This window comes from Hyposmocoma kahamanoa, unplaced genomic scaffold (genome assembly GCF_003589595.1).
Source record: "Hyposmocoma kahamanoa isolate Upper Pololo Valley unplaced genomic scaffold, ASM358959v1 215, whole genome shotgun sequence".
Classification (NCBI taxonomy): Eukaryota; Metazoa; Arthropoda; class Insecta; order Lepidoptera; family Cosmopterigidae; genus Hyposmocoma; species Hyposmocoma kahamanoa.
The window spans coordinates 2,522,770-2,538,470 of record NW_020653736.1 but is presented as its reverse complement, the minus strand read 5'-3'; the positions used below and the strand labels follow the sequence as shown (position 1 = coordinate 2,538,470).

Here is a 15,701-nt window from a genome sequence, read left to right as displayed (position 1 = left end):
TATCTCCAGTATCAAGTCTTGTATAGTGGCGAACTAGGGGATATTTCAATGAAACTTAGCAAATAGACGTAATTCCACGTACTTTTGAGGTCGGTTTTTTTAGTACTCTGTACTGAGATTATTTTTATATTGTGTTAGCCGAGTAGAACAAATTTTCACATAGGAATTTCTTACGTTCTTATGTTATAATTACACTCTACAAATTCTTTGTGACACTAGATATAAGCCTGTGACTGCACTTCATATCGTAAAAAAAGATTGATTGCTAACCAGTTAGGCAACATTTAACCTCACAAGAGGATTTAACCTGTTTAGTGGATTATATATTAGTATTACAGATAATATTTTACAGTGGAGGCCAATGTTAACGGAAGGATGTAATAAGCTTGGTAAGAATATTGGTGTAAAATATAACAGTTCGGATTTACTTCTGAAGGTCTTGGACAGCCGTCGATTGTGGTCGACCCACACCCGCGGATCTCCGCGCTGCGCGTGCAGCAGCCCGAAGTAGTCCTTCTCGACGATATCCAACGATTCGCAAACTTTGTCCAGGAGATCTGAACCTCGTGCTTTGCGCTGAAAAGTCAATAATTGAATATTTTGAGCGATGTTTTTAAAATGGTCGGGTAATTAATTATTCTACGATATTATTAATTGAAACTTTCGATACGCCACATTGACTTACAAATAAATGGACGACGGGTCTAGCACAAAAACCACGAAAAAAATGTCCCAAGTCAACCTATTTAAACGTAGTGACATGTAAAGGAATATGAAAAAGCTAAAACGTTGAATTTATATTGTAATGTCATCGCAGTACCGTCTAATTTTTGATGCTTCGTTGTCAGTCGAACAAACGAAGACTAAAGCGTGAATGACGCTCTGTATAAGATTTTAACGCCCTATAAGTTCGGATACTTTTTAGCGCGGACCCGACGTCCATATAATTGTAAGTCAATGATACGCCAACTTATTTTTTGGGCCTGTTCTTTGTTTCTTTATTTTTATTTTCACAAAATTCGAGGCGCATAATATTAGTAAATAAATATGTCCGTTTCATCGAGTATATAACTAGAAATAGAGACGAAATGAGGGCTATATATTCCTGGTAACACATTAGCGATACAGCTCTTATAAATATCAACTCCCGTTTGCACTGAAATATAGACAGGCCAACTAATTACCCGTGTGTAAGTGTCCGTATATTCCAAAAAATATTCTGTATTTATTATAATAAAGATAATATCTCTAACAATGCCGTGCTGTTCTATTCGGTGGTGTGGGAAAAACAGCAAAGCATCTCAGTACAAAACAAACAGAATCACATTTCTTTGGTAATTAAATATTAAATATGTAATTTTGCAATTTTCGTCCATTATAGTAAAGCTCAAGTTAACTGGTCGTTTTGAAGTGAAACAGTTGACAACAGACACCCATTGACGGCACCCGTCAATTGTTTCGATCTCGGGCTAGCCAATCGGAGCGCTGTTGTCACAGTAATGATATGGCAGAATAGTTTTCAAACAAATTAAATGACAATTCGTCTCTATTTTTACTCGATGGTCCGTTTACAATCATTACAGAAAGGAGATAGAGATATAGCTTTGGTCTTTAACTTTGAATAATTTTTTTTGGAAATCATTCCCGTCTTTGTACGGGTCCACACATTTGCTTCTTATTTTAATGCATAAATTAAACACATATATAATTGTATACATGGAGAAATAACATGTAAATATTTAATATCAACAACATTAAGTATGTAACTATTTTTGTCGGATCTAAATTGAGGATATTTGTTTATTCAAACAGACCAACGTTTCGGGCCCTTTAGAATCATCGAATAGTTATGTCTAATAATAATTCCATTTCGCAATCCAACCCACTCTGAACTACAGTATAAGTTAATTTACCAAATAATTATGTTGCGTAAATTGGTGTGTGTTGATACATACTGACTTTCATGATTGAAAACGTAAGAAACCAATTACAATATTAGTAAATAATAAAACGATAGCGGATACGCTATAAAGTCTATAGCACCATGCACAGGTAACAGGAGTCAAAGCGTCTCTGAACCAAAAAGTATCAAGTGAAAAGAAAATAGCAGAGAGTGTCAATTATCGAATATTGAAGCATCAAATAAAACTTAGATTACAATCATTGACTTACAAATAAATGGACGTCGGGTCCGCGCTAAAAAGTGTCTGAACTTATAGGGCGTTAAAATCGTTCATTTCGTCTTCGTTTGTTCGACTGACAGCGAAGCAAGCAAAATTAGACAGTACTACGATGACATTACAATTTAAATCTAACGTTTTAGAATTTTCATATTCCTTTACATGTCACTACGTTTAAATAGGTTGACTTGGGACATTTTTTTCGTGGTTTTTGTATTAGACCCGTCGTCCATTTATTTGTAAGTCAATGATTACAATTGAATGTAATTTAGATAGATTCAAATTATATCTCAAATGATGTTCCAGTGGTATACATATATGATTCATTTTCGCAAGTGGCGCTTTTGAGTTTTTGGTGCCTAGGTTCAATTTGATGTGAACTCACAGAAAAAGGTTGTTTGCAATGCGTGCTACACGATCTAAGGTTAGTAAGTTTGAAAAGGTTGTAAACCCTAACGAGCCGTGACCAGGTTCACGGCAATAAAATAAGAAAACTTCTAGCCCACGGAAATTTATTTCAAGTTGATGGTAAAGAGAAAACAAAGGGCCAGAAAGGGCCGAGTTATACTGAATTACAGATTGGTGTTAAAATTGGCATAGGATTAGTAGTAGCTATTAGAAATCTGGTAAAGGAATCAAAATTAGACGTAATTGAATTTTAAACAGCACAGTACGCTGCCGTGTTCGAGCCGGGAGTAACGATGAAACAAAACAAAATCAGAATGGCGAGGAAACGGAATTAAAGAACGATTCAAAATTTAAAAACGAATGGCCAGGAACCGGAAAAAAGGCGATAAAAAGGTGGGATGACGATGTAAGGAGGGCACATTGTCACAAGTTGTTTACTCTGCCGAAAGCGCTTAATAGTACATTGTATTAAGGTTGGGTGGTAAATAAGGAGTTACGAACGAGACTCAGAAATCGGTGCCTTTCGGAGGCGAGGTTCATATTTTTTCTTTCATTACAACCATGGTCGTGTAATTTCTTCGTTTTCATTTGTTTCGTTTTTATTTTTACAAATTCCATAAATTGGACGTCTCAACTACAGGTTCTTCTTCTTGCCGAGTCAACGACAAAAATCAATACAAAACCAGTGTTATATTTACTTTAGACCTCTATGCCCTTATCTACCTTACCTTTGCGGCTGCTGCTGGTCGGACACAGAGGGCATGACAGCAAGTGAGTATCCTCAAGCACAACGATTATGAGTCGGGTTAATGTAACCCCATTTCACCATGTTATCTCTTACACACTGTGTTGTAAATTACAGGCACATGGAACTTGGTAACTTATGTCTCAAGGTGACGGGCGACTTACATGGAACTTGGTAACTTATGTCTCAAGGTGACGGGCGACTTGTTCGTCCCTTCACTGGGTATTATATTTAAAAAAAACCATTATGTGCTGTTGTCTGTATGTACATTGGGCGGTTGGCGCTTTTCGTATTGTATAATAAAGAAAATACTCCGCAATAAACTAGTGATGTTTTCTTTTTTTGTATTTACGTTAATCAAGATTTGCAAGCCACCTACGCAAGCGTATATTAAACTATATAACCCCAATTCACCCTAACAGTTAGTGCTCCTTAAAATTAGCGAAGCATATTGCCAAAGTATACTACTAAATCTTCTCTCAAATTACGACTGTAAACCGTGTCTATAAATCATGGGCAATTGATCCCGATGGTCTGCAAGCTTCGGTCAATCGTAAGTCCATCACTAAGGAAGATTTACGGCAGTTACTAAGAAACTACTGTTTTACGAGTTCGAGGTGATTCTGTTTAGCACAGAAATAGACTATTGTCTACAAAGTTATAATGTCTAGAATACATATAGATAAATGAAATCAAACGTAGCAGTTTTCATAAATAAAATTCTTTTGCATTTACAAGAAGCGTAAGGCTGCGTTTCCACCAGAGATGTTCAAGTTAGCTAGGCGGTGTGCAAGGGAAAATATCTACCAATAGGATTACTTCATTTTCTTAGCCTCGTTTAACGGAGCTCTGGTGGACAAGGGCTAGCGGAGCTAATAAGTATTTGTACACACTAGAAAGCGAGAAATGTGTGCGAGGGATGCGAGCGAGGAATGTGTGCGAAGGATAGTGTAAAACGGTGTAAGGAACTAGAACTATTGGTACGAAACCCAACTGAGGTGCGAGTTACGCGACGGGCTGCAGGCTCGCCATCGCCTCCGCTCACCCCACCACACCGCACCCCACCCGTGCACAGCTGAAAAGGGTCCACTACGCATCCTCGCACCGTTCAGCCCTCGCGCATCTCTCGTGGAACTGCAATCTTAATACCGCATCACAAGCGCGTTCTTGTCGGCTTTCGCATGTGGGACGTAACTAGATACAGTTGCACAGAGTACATATCGATATTTTTTGTTTTTGTGTTGCTGTCTGATTGTGTTATGTAAAGAATTACTTAATTATACCTAAAGATTTTGTAATTGACGAATAATTTATAACACAGATTTGCAACAAATGATTAAAGGTTTACGACCCTTGAAAAACATGTGAAGTTAACAAACCGTATGGAGCAAGTGGCATATATGATGCTGGTGTGGACGATATGGACTGTACAGAAAAAAAAGGTAGAGAGGAAAAGAACAGAAATAAGCATGATTCTAGTAATGAGAAACAATAAAAAATACAACACACCATTGACAAGCGAAAAAGCGGGGTTTACACCTACGTAAGGGTTCACATGAATCGTATCGCTTTTACATTTATATCGCGACCGCCTGTGGAGTGGAATTCCCGATATGAGCGTTCAAAAAGTTTGATAGTACGGGATGCCGATCGCATTTTGCATCGAATTTACGAATGCTTTTTGTACAAACAAACCGTACATCGCCGTCGATGAGTATATCTTGGTTCTATAGCGATCGTCATCCTGGTTCTCAAACTTATCGCATAACATGAAGTGGTGCTGGTGGTAGTATCTAACCCCGAGATAGCAATTTTTACTCACATCAATGTCAAGGTTAAAATGCTCTCCATCCGTAAGCTCGATCCGGACCCTGCGGTATGCGCCGAGACGTCTGGTTTCCATTCCTTCGTAGGAAGCCAGGCGGCGGAGGCTCTCGCGCATTATTCCACCTGCAAGAACCAAAGAGAGATGTTAATAGGTGTCTACTTGGAACCAAGTTATTGACGATAATGAAAGCCACAGGTCTTCCAATTTTCATGGACTGACGATCACATCATCAGACCTTTTGCCGTTGAGAAATTATTCAGGCAACTTCATCAAATATTTAAATTACCAGAGACTTGGTTGAAGAGTTGAAATATAACAGTGAAAATACTTGATATTAACAGTTGTTGTAAGCGAAACCGTGGGATCCGTGGGCCAACCAGCCATCGTTAGACTACCTAGAACAGCACAATGGGAAGTCGGCTTTGTTTTTACTCGGTCACAAGTCGAGAGCATCGGGTGTCGTTTAGTGGATTCTTTGTACAGTTTTACGACGGCTATACGTACAAAGGAGACACAGCCATTGTGCTAGACTGGGACAGCTTTATGATCTTAGTGAAAAGAGTCATAAGGAAGTACGCATTTCAAATTCGGTCTGTATAACTAGGAAAGTTGATATAGTAGGGGTTTCATCTCGGAAATTTCTGTCTCAGAAATTTCGAAGAGTCTTGACGATTGTTTGGCAATTTGGAGACTATCTGGGGACTCTGGATATTTTAAGTCTTGGGATAATCGAGACTTTTGAATCCACTAAATTCCTCTACCGATCCATTTTTTATTCCTAAATCCGTGTCCTAAATTCCTTAACATAGGAAAAGTTTGCATTGTTTTTAAATAAAGTTGATTAATATCTTGTCATTGGCTTCTACGCTGACCGCGAAAAGCCAAAAAAAATCCACTACATCAACAGCCATTTTTTATTTTGGTTGCGTGGAAATGGCAACACTGTGGAGTGGAACTGGGTGCAATCCGTGGAGATTGATAAACGATTGTAATTAAATCAGGTCCTCTCTATTTCAAACTATAGAAATGCTCTTTGTTTCCTACGTGACCACTAAATTGTGTGAAAAATTTACGAAAAATTGGAACAAAATATTCGTTTGAAGTTTTATGCAGCGTGAATTATAAAAAAGTTGTCTAGCTAAAAGCAAGTTAGAGTAATACGAGATTTCAAATGATTGGACAACATTGAAAAAAAAAAGAATCATTGGTAAAAAAATCTTGGGCTTTCCCCATCGTTTTCCTTCAGGTCAACTGTTAAATGTGGAATGAAAATTTTTCCATGACCCAACACTAGGGATGGCCCACATTTGATTCCGATATTCACGAAACGTTTGGAAATTAATCCGGGAGTTCTAGGCATCATCATTTTATAATATCACTAGAGCTCCTTGTGAAAGAGTTCGTCCACGCAAGGTAGTACTACCACCTTACCTATTTCTGCCGCCAAGCATTACTGCGTTCCGATTTGGAAGGGTAAGAGCGCTGGTGAAATTACAGGAATTGTTAACTTATGTCTCAGGGTGACGGATGCAGTGGCAGTGCTCCTCAGATCTCTGCGTTTTAAATCTCTGAGTGGCATTGTAACTGTTGTGAATAGGCGTGTCGCTTACCACCAGGCGTACGACTTGTTCGTCCCGGCACTTGGTATATTAAAAAAAAGCAGTGTCTGAATTGTACTCAAACTTTTGTTGAACCTCTATATAGTTTGAAACCATTTTTTTATTTATTTCTCGACTATTGCAAACAAACCTAAGTCGTTGAAGGCATCGCAATTATCAATGCATTGTTTACTTGAAAACAGCGGCCTCGATAAAATAACGTAGGCACATAATACAGTAACACTATGTACTTGCGTTATAGTTGTAACATTTAACGACCAATTGTAACTCAACAAGTCAACAGTTAGACGCACAAATGTACAATCATACATTGCAGGAATTTGAAACTTTGTTGTTTGTTGTGGAAAATTGTTCGTGCGCTAAAGATATCCGGATTATGCTTCAGTAGATATAGTCATTTGTTACGCAAGGCTGCAAATTAGTTGTTGTTGAAACCTAAGCAAGCGAAGGAAGCTAGGAAGGGTTCCAAGACACGAGACGCAAAACAACTTTGTTGCCGAGCGAAACACACAAATTTTCACCTCACTATAGTGAGAAAAATGGTAGATGAAAGAAAAATTGTTGAACTACAAAATAACAGTTTTTTTTTCGGATGCTTTCTGAATTTGCATCTCATCAATGTTTATTCTTGCTTGCCCTTAAAATTTTGTGTGATTATTGAAATTATTTTAGTTCTTAGACGAATTAAAATAATTTGATAAACAAAATTAGGTATCGTTGTCAATGTAATGTCAACATTATTAACAAAAAATATACCAACGGATTATACTGTCATTATGCTTTTTTTTCATCGAAAGAAAAAGGTAGATGCACCACAGTCCATCGTCAAGTTCGAATTCCAAATACCTTTTCCACGCTAGCGTGCAAAAAACGGTTTTGCGTGCAGATTTCTAATAAGAAAGAAAGTATTTCCGAGCTAGTGAGGCGCAAAATAAATTATTTTGCCGTAATATAACAGAGCGGTGGTAACCAAATAGGATAGCGTTTCGATATGCCCAATGAACACGATTTTTGGCCATTTCCTGTTTTAATGTAAACAACCTTATTTTATTTACTAAATTATGCTCCCCGAATTTTGTGAAAAAAAAAATTAAATAATAAAAAAACCGAATTTTGTGAAAAAAATAAAGAAACAGAAATACAAAATAAGAAAGCCAAAAAATTAAGTTGACGTAGTGTTCATTGGAGATATTGGTTAGCTTCCCACGTCAGAGGCCGATCGATGGTTCGAATCCCTCTTGCGGCATGTCTGATCTCCACATGAGAATAAATAAATTTTTATGTTGGACAAGGCCAACGAAATTATAAAAAAAGAACCATTTTTACAAACTATATGTTTTAGTAACCTTACCTATTTCTGCCGCCAAATAGTAATGTCAGCATCACTGTGTTCCGGTTTGAAGGGTGCTCGTGATATTACAGGCACATGGGACTTGTCAACTTATGTATCAGGGTGAAGGGCGCAGTGGCAGTGCCCCTCAGATCTTTGTAATTTAAAGCTCTGAGTGGCACTGCAACTGTTATGGACAAGCGTGAAGCTTACCATCAGGCGAACGACATGTTGGTCCCGTCACTTGACATTATAAAAGAAAGACAATAGTTTCATTGCTCATGGGTCGACGACGGGTCTAATACAAAAACCACGAAAAAAATGTCCCAAGTCAACCTATTTAAACGTAGTGACATGTAAAGGAATATGAACAAGCTAAAACGTTGAATTTAAATTGTAATGTCATCGCAGTATTGTCTAATTTTGCTTGCTTCGCTGTCAGTCGAACAAACGAAGACTAAAGCGTGAATGACGCTCTGTATACGATTTTAACGCTCTATAAGTTCGGACACTTTCTAGCGCGGACCCGACTCATTATTTTAATTGGATGTGGAGATTGGTCTCGGTATTTATTAATTTACTGTCGGTAGCAATTAGACCGTTTTAAATATGGTACACGTATAAAATACAGCGACACTACAATTTCGATATATCACACAAAAAAAAGAAAGCGAGTGAAATCCAATAAATAAATAAATAATAATAACGCACACATTTATAGTCCCGCACTTGGGAAACCCTGTGTCGCGGATACCATGGACACACACATAGACAAACACAAATTACACCCAAATTCACGAGAGAAATAAATGTAGGTGATGTAGGCCATATAAATATTTTTTTTTGACAATATACGTTTGACTGTAGAATAAATCGGATTCACTCCTTTATTTACCACCCTTAGGGGTGGAATATTTTCGTCAAATTTGAATGGTACCACTACTGAGGTGAGGCACCACTTTCCAATAAAAGAAGAATCATTAAAATCGGTTCACATACGTACTTATTTTTTAGATAATAACTAAAATAAAATACTCTGTCTGTGTCAACAACTGTGTGGCGGGGTTTCTGAATTCAGTATATGCTGTGCAGATTTCATTTTTACAGCATTGATTTTCATCATGAACGTCCTTGGCTGGAGCCACGGTCTCGCGGTAGTGACCAGGTCATTTCTTTTTATGATATCAAGTGAGGGAAAGATCATGTCGCATCTGGTGGTAAGCGATCAAGATCTGAGGGGAACTGCCACTGCGCCCGTCACCCTGAGACATAAGTTGACAAGTCACATGTGCCTGTAATTAACTGCTGGGCGGCAGAAATAGATAAGGTGGCAGTACTACCCTGGATGAACTGTTTTAACAAGGAGTTCTACTGCTGTTAAATACATTGATCGAACCGAAAATCTTGTTTATTTGTTGTTAATCTATAAATCTTGTTAATGTTGTTTGCATGTTTGTGTGTCTGTATTCTTAATAATTAAGGTATCTAAATTCTCTCTGCTGTGTTGCTAAGCTATAGACCTTTTATCGCGCTGCACTGTTTACGACGTGGCACTAAACTTTATGCTTGATGTATCGTAGTTTATATTATTTATTAATGTGCTGAGATAAATAAAATAATTTATTATTGTTAAATACTTTGAAGTAGCAACAAATTTTCGTCAATAAAAACTTTATTCCTAATTTGTTTCTTTTTTATGAAAACCTTAAAATAATAACGTTTTTATATAACAAAAATCGACTTGAAATGTTTAGGAAATTACATCGATTTGCCAAGTTTAGTTGAAAACGGTTACCGGAAAAGTGCGCGAAACCGTATTCATCCACTAGTTTGCCACCCTAAAGAGGTGGCAAACTAGTGGATGAATAGGAGAATATTTTCTTCAAATTTAAATGCAACCAACACTAAGGTATCCTCTTTTCATTAAAAAAATATCGGTTCACAAATCAGTTATCGCGTAACATACATACAAAAAAGGACAGTCGAATTGATAACCTCCTCCTTTTGTTAAGCCGGTTAAAAATAGTAAGAAATTTCCAGTTCAACGCTAAATGAACTTTTAAATAAAGGGGCCCTGCACACAGCAGAACCCGTTGGATGTTACCGTGATAACCTAAACAATTACCAGTCAGTTGAAATAGCCCAAAGCTTACAATGTTGACGCACGAGAGTGACGCAATGTAAACATTGATTTTCACAGTTGGTTAAAGTATCTTTCAGTAGATACTTTATTTGATTCTATTGATTATCTGACTACGATTTATACATCAAATGTTTTCAAAGGGTTGAAAGCTCGAATTCCTATGGCACCACATACTTAACAGTAAACGAAAACATTGTAATGAAACCTGTACGTTGAAAAACGTTTTCATCACACGTAACTAGTATGATTGCATGCAGGTTAACTTGTCTACAATGCCCCAAATAAAACCCACGGGCCTTTTTGGCGTTATAGTCAAGTTAGCCTGCATGCAATTATACTATTTACTCGCAAATGTATTCTTCTTTTTCTTAGCGTGTCGACTCTGACGTTTATATTTGTGAGGACCAGTACTCAGCGACTGACACAGCATTATCAGTGGCGTTGTACAGGTACTCGTCCGTGCAGGTGTAGGGGCACGCAGGACAAGACAAAAGATGTGCCATAGTCTGGGGAGAGACACCACAAATACATGCTCTCCCAGACCTATAACTCCACCTGTGCATGCTTTCCTTGCTTCGGCCGACTCGGGTCTGCAGTCTATTTAAAGATTTCCAAGTGTGCCAAGGTAGATTATGCCCAGTAGGGAGGTGCTCCGACAGCGGAATGAGTGATGCCGTGGGGTATCTCTCCTTCTAGAGATTTACACGGACTTGGTTATTTTCCCCGTCCAGAGGGAATACTTCTTCAATGAAGCTATGCCGACTCTTTAGCCTCTGGATTACCGGCACGTGTAAGGGGTTCCGCGGGTCAGTCTCTTCCTTTAAGCGCTCCAGGGAGCTAGCCACGTCTCTGAGGACGTCTGTAAATGTACTGAAAAACATTGAATGTTTCACTCGCGGTACGGGAATTACGAGCCTCGAGTCGAGGTTCGAAACATCGAAACGATGGCTTGTTTGAAAAAACAAATATACGTGATTTAAATCCGGATAAACAGTTTCATTTCCTATGTGTAAGAACCGAGAGCCTAAGAACTCGACATTGTAGGTAAGTTTCAGTGTAAGATGGCGATTGGTCACGCGTCATCGAAGACGAACGGTCCGTCGTGGTCCGATGCGTCGGCGCGCAGGGCTTTCGCTCACGAGGTTATTGGAATACGAAGTCATCTGATCTTATTAGTAAAAGGTCAATGAGTGACTTTTGGTAGTTTTGTAGCAGTTTTATTATTTTTAAACATGGTCCAATGACTGAAGAGGACTGCTAATCTCCATACTAGAGATCCTAACTCTGAAAAAGGTCAAAATTCCGTCTTATATCCAGATGGCGTTAATCAATAGCCTGGAAGTAGTTTATATTACTAAAATAAGTGCTCAGTTTTTTCATTGTTCTCGTAACATTATTCAAATATTGACCATGGACCTAAAATTATTTTCTAAATTTTGACAAACATGCGTGTCACTAGATGGTATTGTGTGTCACAAACTAATTTATAAAATTGCTAAATATTCTGCATTGGAGCCGATATACGACTTCGAACCGGTCGCGGTCGAGACGGCGGCGGGGCCCATAGGTTCGGAAGTTCGGGACTTGTTTAAAGAATTGGGTCGCCGACTCAGAGACAGGGGCTGCGATCACCGCTCTAGGTCGTGGTTGGTTCAACAGGTGTTCACTGTCGTTCAGCGAGGCAGTGCTGCCGGTATAATGGGAACTTTTGAGCCTAAAAATCTCATCAATCCCAGTTCTTTTTTATTTTAGTACCTATTGACGAAGTTCAGTGCTGATCATAAACTAGAAATATTAATGTAACATTTGTATTAAGATAATAAAGTCTGGTAAAAGAATAGCCGGCAGTATCCATAAAAAACTGTATAATGAGCGCCATTTTTGATTTGTTTGTATCACTAGAAATTACAGTAGCTTTGACAAATTGTAGTTAATAGTTACGTAATTAATTACAAAAATAGCTATTTGATACCATCGGGGCATCTAGTGTTCCGATAAGTACTAAATATCCGATTACGCTGTCTTGTACCGCGATTAGCAGTCGCCTTAAATTATTAGGCTATGGACAATAGGACGTTCGGTAGCTTTCATTCGATAACTGTGTAGTTGTAGCCTTTGCCGGTCGAGAAGTTCTAGTAATCGTACGAGTGTGACAGTTTGACGTTCGATTCCGGTGTTGTGAATAAAAATGAAAAGAAATCGTACGATATCAAATCGAACCGGTCGACAATTGAGTTATCGGAAGGTTCTGAATCGACCCCCAGTTCCGAATCCGAGAAATGATCATCCGAAATGTCACAGAGATAATTTTATCTGTAGGCATACAACCGATAGTCGTATTTTCTAAGACAATACGACTCCAATCCGACTTAGGTAATGCATAAGCGACATCCAAAGCGGGTCCGAGGTGGGTTTGTATAGTTTCGGATTCGGAAATAATACAAATCGGATGTTAAAAATCGCGCAAAGGGTAATTGAATTTTTCAGTTCTTTACGACATTAGTACTTAGGTATACGTATCTCAGGAGCTTAGTTTTAATTTAACTAGGCACTTAAGTTATTTAAAACCTATTTTTATTGCCTAATTTAATCGTATTTAAATAGAAAAATAAAAATTATTTATTAAAAAAGCATCAAGCGTGACAAACAAATAAACACTTGATGAAGTATTTTATTATTTTAAGATCGGAATTTTTCTGTACAAATTTTATAACTCACACATTTCTTGCAGTACATAAACTAACTTCACTTTAAAGTACTTATTTCTTTAGGAACTGCCTTTTGAACGACACTTCGACTCGGTTGTCTTCGCTATATCACACTGACTGTGGATCTTTAATATTTTTTAAGGTCGTGCATCTTTTATCTTTAGGCTAAACAAAAGTAGTCATAATAACCAATAATTATGGCTAATTGCGACCAAAATTACGCTTAAATGGCACCTATATCTGCAAACTAAGAAGAAACGTTTGTTTGCAGGAGGATGATTTGAGAGTCTAAGTCAAATTTAATTTAGTAGCATTAGAGCTCCTTGTGAAAGAGTTCGTCCAGAGAAGTGCTGCCACCGTATTTATTTCTGACGTTGATTTTTAATTTAAAATTTCTTTATTTGAAAATAAACTTAGGTGAAGTAATACAAAAAGATCTTATTCTAATTGTAAACATAACGCGGACGGATATATAAAATCCGTATAATGCAGTTTAGTATTCTTTGTATAGAAGTTCATGTAACTGCGTCCACTGATCCGCATCGCACAGACCGTACGCGCGCGCGCCTCCGCCGCCGCGTTGCGCCGGCTGTCTTTTACTACTTTGCATTCGGCGCCTGCGTTGTTGCTGATCATAGACGAAAAGTGGCGTCGGCAATCCAATTACAGTGGACGCACTGCCACAAACATTGCCGATTTTATGCGATCCGTACGATGCGTGCGCTGCAGATCTGTGGACCTTAACATAATACGTTACGTCACTCAGGCTACACACCTTTCCGAACGTTTTAAAAAATTCCGTTTTAAAAACGTGAATTGGGAATGAAACAGTAACAAAACAGGGTATTAATTATTACTGACATATTAGATTAATGTTATAAAATAGGGAGAATAATAAAACATTAATAAATAAACCGATTAGAAAAGATCACCGTATAAAAATGTCGCGCGGGTGGTGAACGATATTGTTGACTTGCCTAGAAAATATTGCCGCCAAGCAGTAATGTGAGCATTACCGCGCCGGTTTTTTAGGGTATTGGTAAAATTACAGGCACATGGGTCTTGTCAAGTTTGTGTTTCATGGTGACGGGCGCAGACTTTAGGCGAAAGTGCATATAAGCATTATTTAGGTGTGCTTCCTGGTCGACCTCGTCGTCACTTTCAGGAACAACAGTTGTTGTTTATAATGTTAGTAATACAGTTAGTATTTTATAAATAAGCCTGTATATAGAGCATATCGACGCTGGAAAGGTAAAACGTCTAACGTGCATTTGAAAAATATTACAGAAGAGCGAATTAAAGTATTTTTTTTAGAAAAAGAAATTTCTAATTTTATTTGTTATAATGGAAAACTTAGAGAGTTTCAGCTTCTTATGTTACACATAGGGACCATGACCATGGGACCTGTAAAGGGCCCGAAACGTTGGTTTCTTTTAAAAAAACAAATATACGCGATTTAAATACGGAAAAATAGTTTCATTTCCTATTAGAGTTATGATTTTTTTTAAATGACTAAATCGCTCTCCTGGAATATTTTCCAAATGTACGTTAGTCATTTTATCTTTCCAACATCGATGTGGTAGCTGAACAGGAGAACATGGTTATGAATATAACAGTAAGTAACAGGCGTCATAATATACTGTAAGATTGATCTGACGCCGTGGAGGAGTGGAGTTTGTGAACGATGAAAAAACCAGGGAGTGAGCGGTCAAAATCAATTATTTATAGTTATTTATGGATAAGACTTTTGTTTATTTCACACTGTTGCTTGCCCGGTTTAATTATCTTTTCTACTTATTCAATATTATATAACAGAACAGAAGGTTTAGTCGACATAGGATCTTTTCGCAAAATAACCTGTAGTTATAAAAGTACCTATTCGTAGTAGGCCTCATTCTGAAAGTGTCGTATTCGGAAGTATGATATTCTACTTAAGACTTAAAAAGTCATGGTCACGCAACATAAGGGAGTGGACCAGAGTCACCAGCACAGAACAATAGTTTTTAGTTTTGGGCAGGGACAAAGGACAACGCAAACTCCCATAGAAATTTTTGTTAACATAATTTGTATGCGTCTGCTTATGAAAGATATGTGAAAATGTAAAGTTGGATGGACTCTAGATGGACTGCAGCGCTACGCCTTCCGTGTTGTCAACGATCCTCATGTAACTGAGCATGCGGAGTCGTTACAGCTTCGCAGAGATATAGCGTCTCTTAGCGTATTCTATCGCCTGTACCACGGTGAGTGCTCTGAAGAGGTATTCAACCTTATCCCTTCCTCTCCTTTCCATCAGCGGACCACCCGTGCCGGACTGCGTTGCCACAGATGGACGGTCAGTTCAATACCGTCCCGCACTAAAAAATTTGGCAATTCGTTTTTATGTCGAACCATCAAATTGTGGAACCGACTCCCGGCGCATGTATTCCCTCCCCTCTATAACATCGGGTCCTTCAAACGTAGTGTGAAGAAGCATTTGGCCAGACCGGCAAAATGATAGTGACGGAGTGAAGATATTTGTGTTTTCCATCCGTTACTCTCATCTCTGGACTGTATTCGCACTTTCCATCAGGCGCGGTGCAGTCATTTTGCCGAGTCACAATAAAAAAAAAAATTAAAAAAAAGAGTTGAAATTCCTGAACAAATTTTGTTTTGGGTTTCCTATTTTGAGAAGTCAGGAATTAAACATATTCCAATTTGAAGATTTGGAGGTTATGTGTTACGAAATTGAATAAAATATATT

General features: G+C 38.1%; 1 protein-coding gene across 1 annotated transcript in view; it reads right to left on the bottom strand.

The window, feature by feature from the left end:
• Positions 1–273: 273 nt before the first annotated feature.
• Positions 274–15,701, bottom strand: part of LOC113227739 (band 4.1-like protein 3) — a 154,510-nt gene continuing 139,082 nt past the window's right edge. Inside the window, exons 2-4 of the mRNA XM_026460724.1 lie at positions 5,156–5,283; positions 416–576; positions 274–307 (exon numbers count right to left, since the gene is read on the bottom strand). Coding sequence (XP_026316509.1) covers positions 274–307; positions 416–576; positions 5,156–5,275 — 315 coding nt within the window. The 5' untranslated portion in view covers positions 5,276–5,283. The remainder of the gene's footprint in view (positions 308–415; positions 577–5,155; positions 5,284–15,701) is intronic.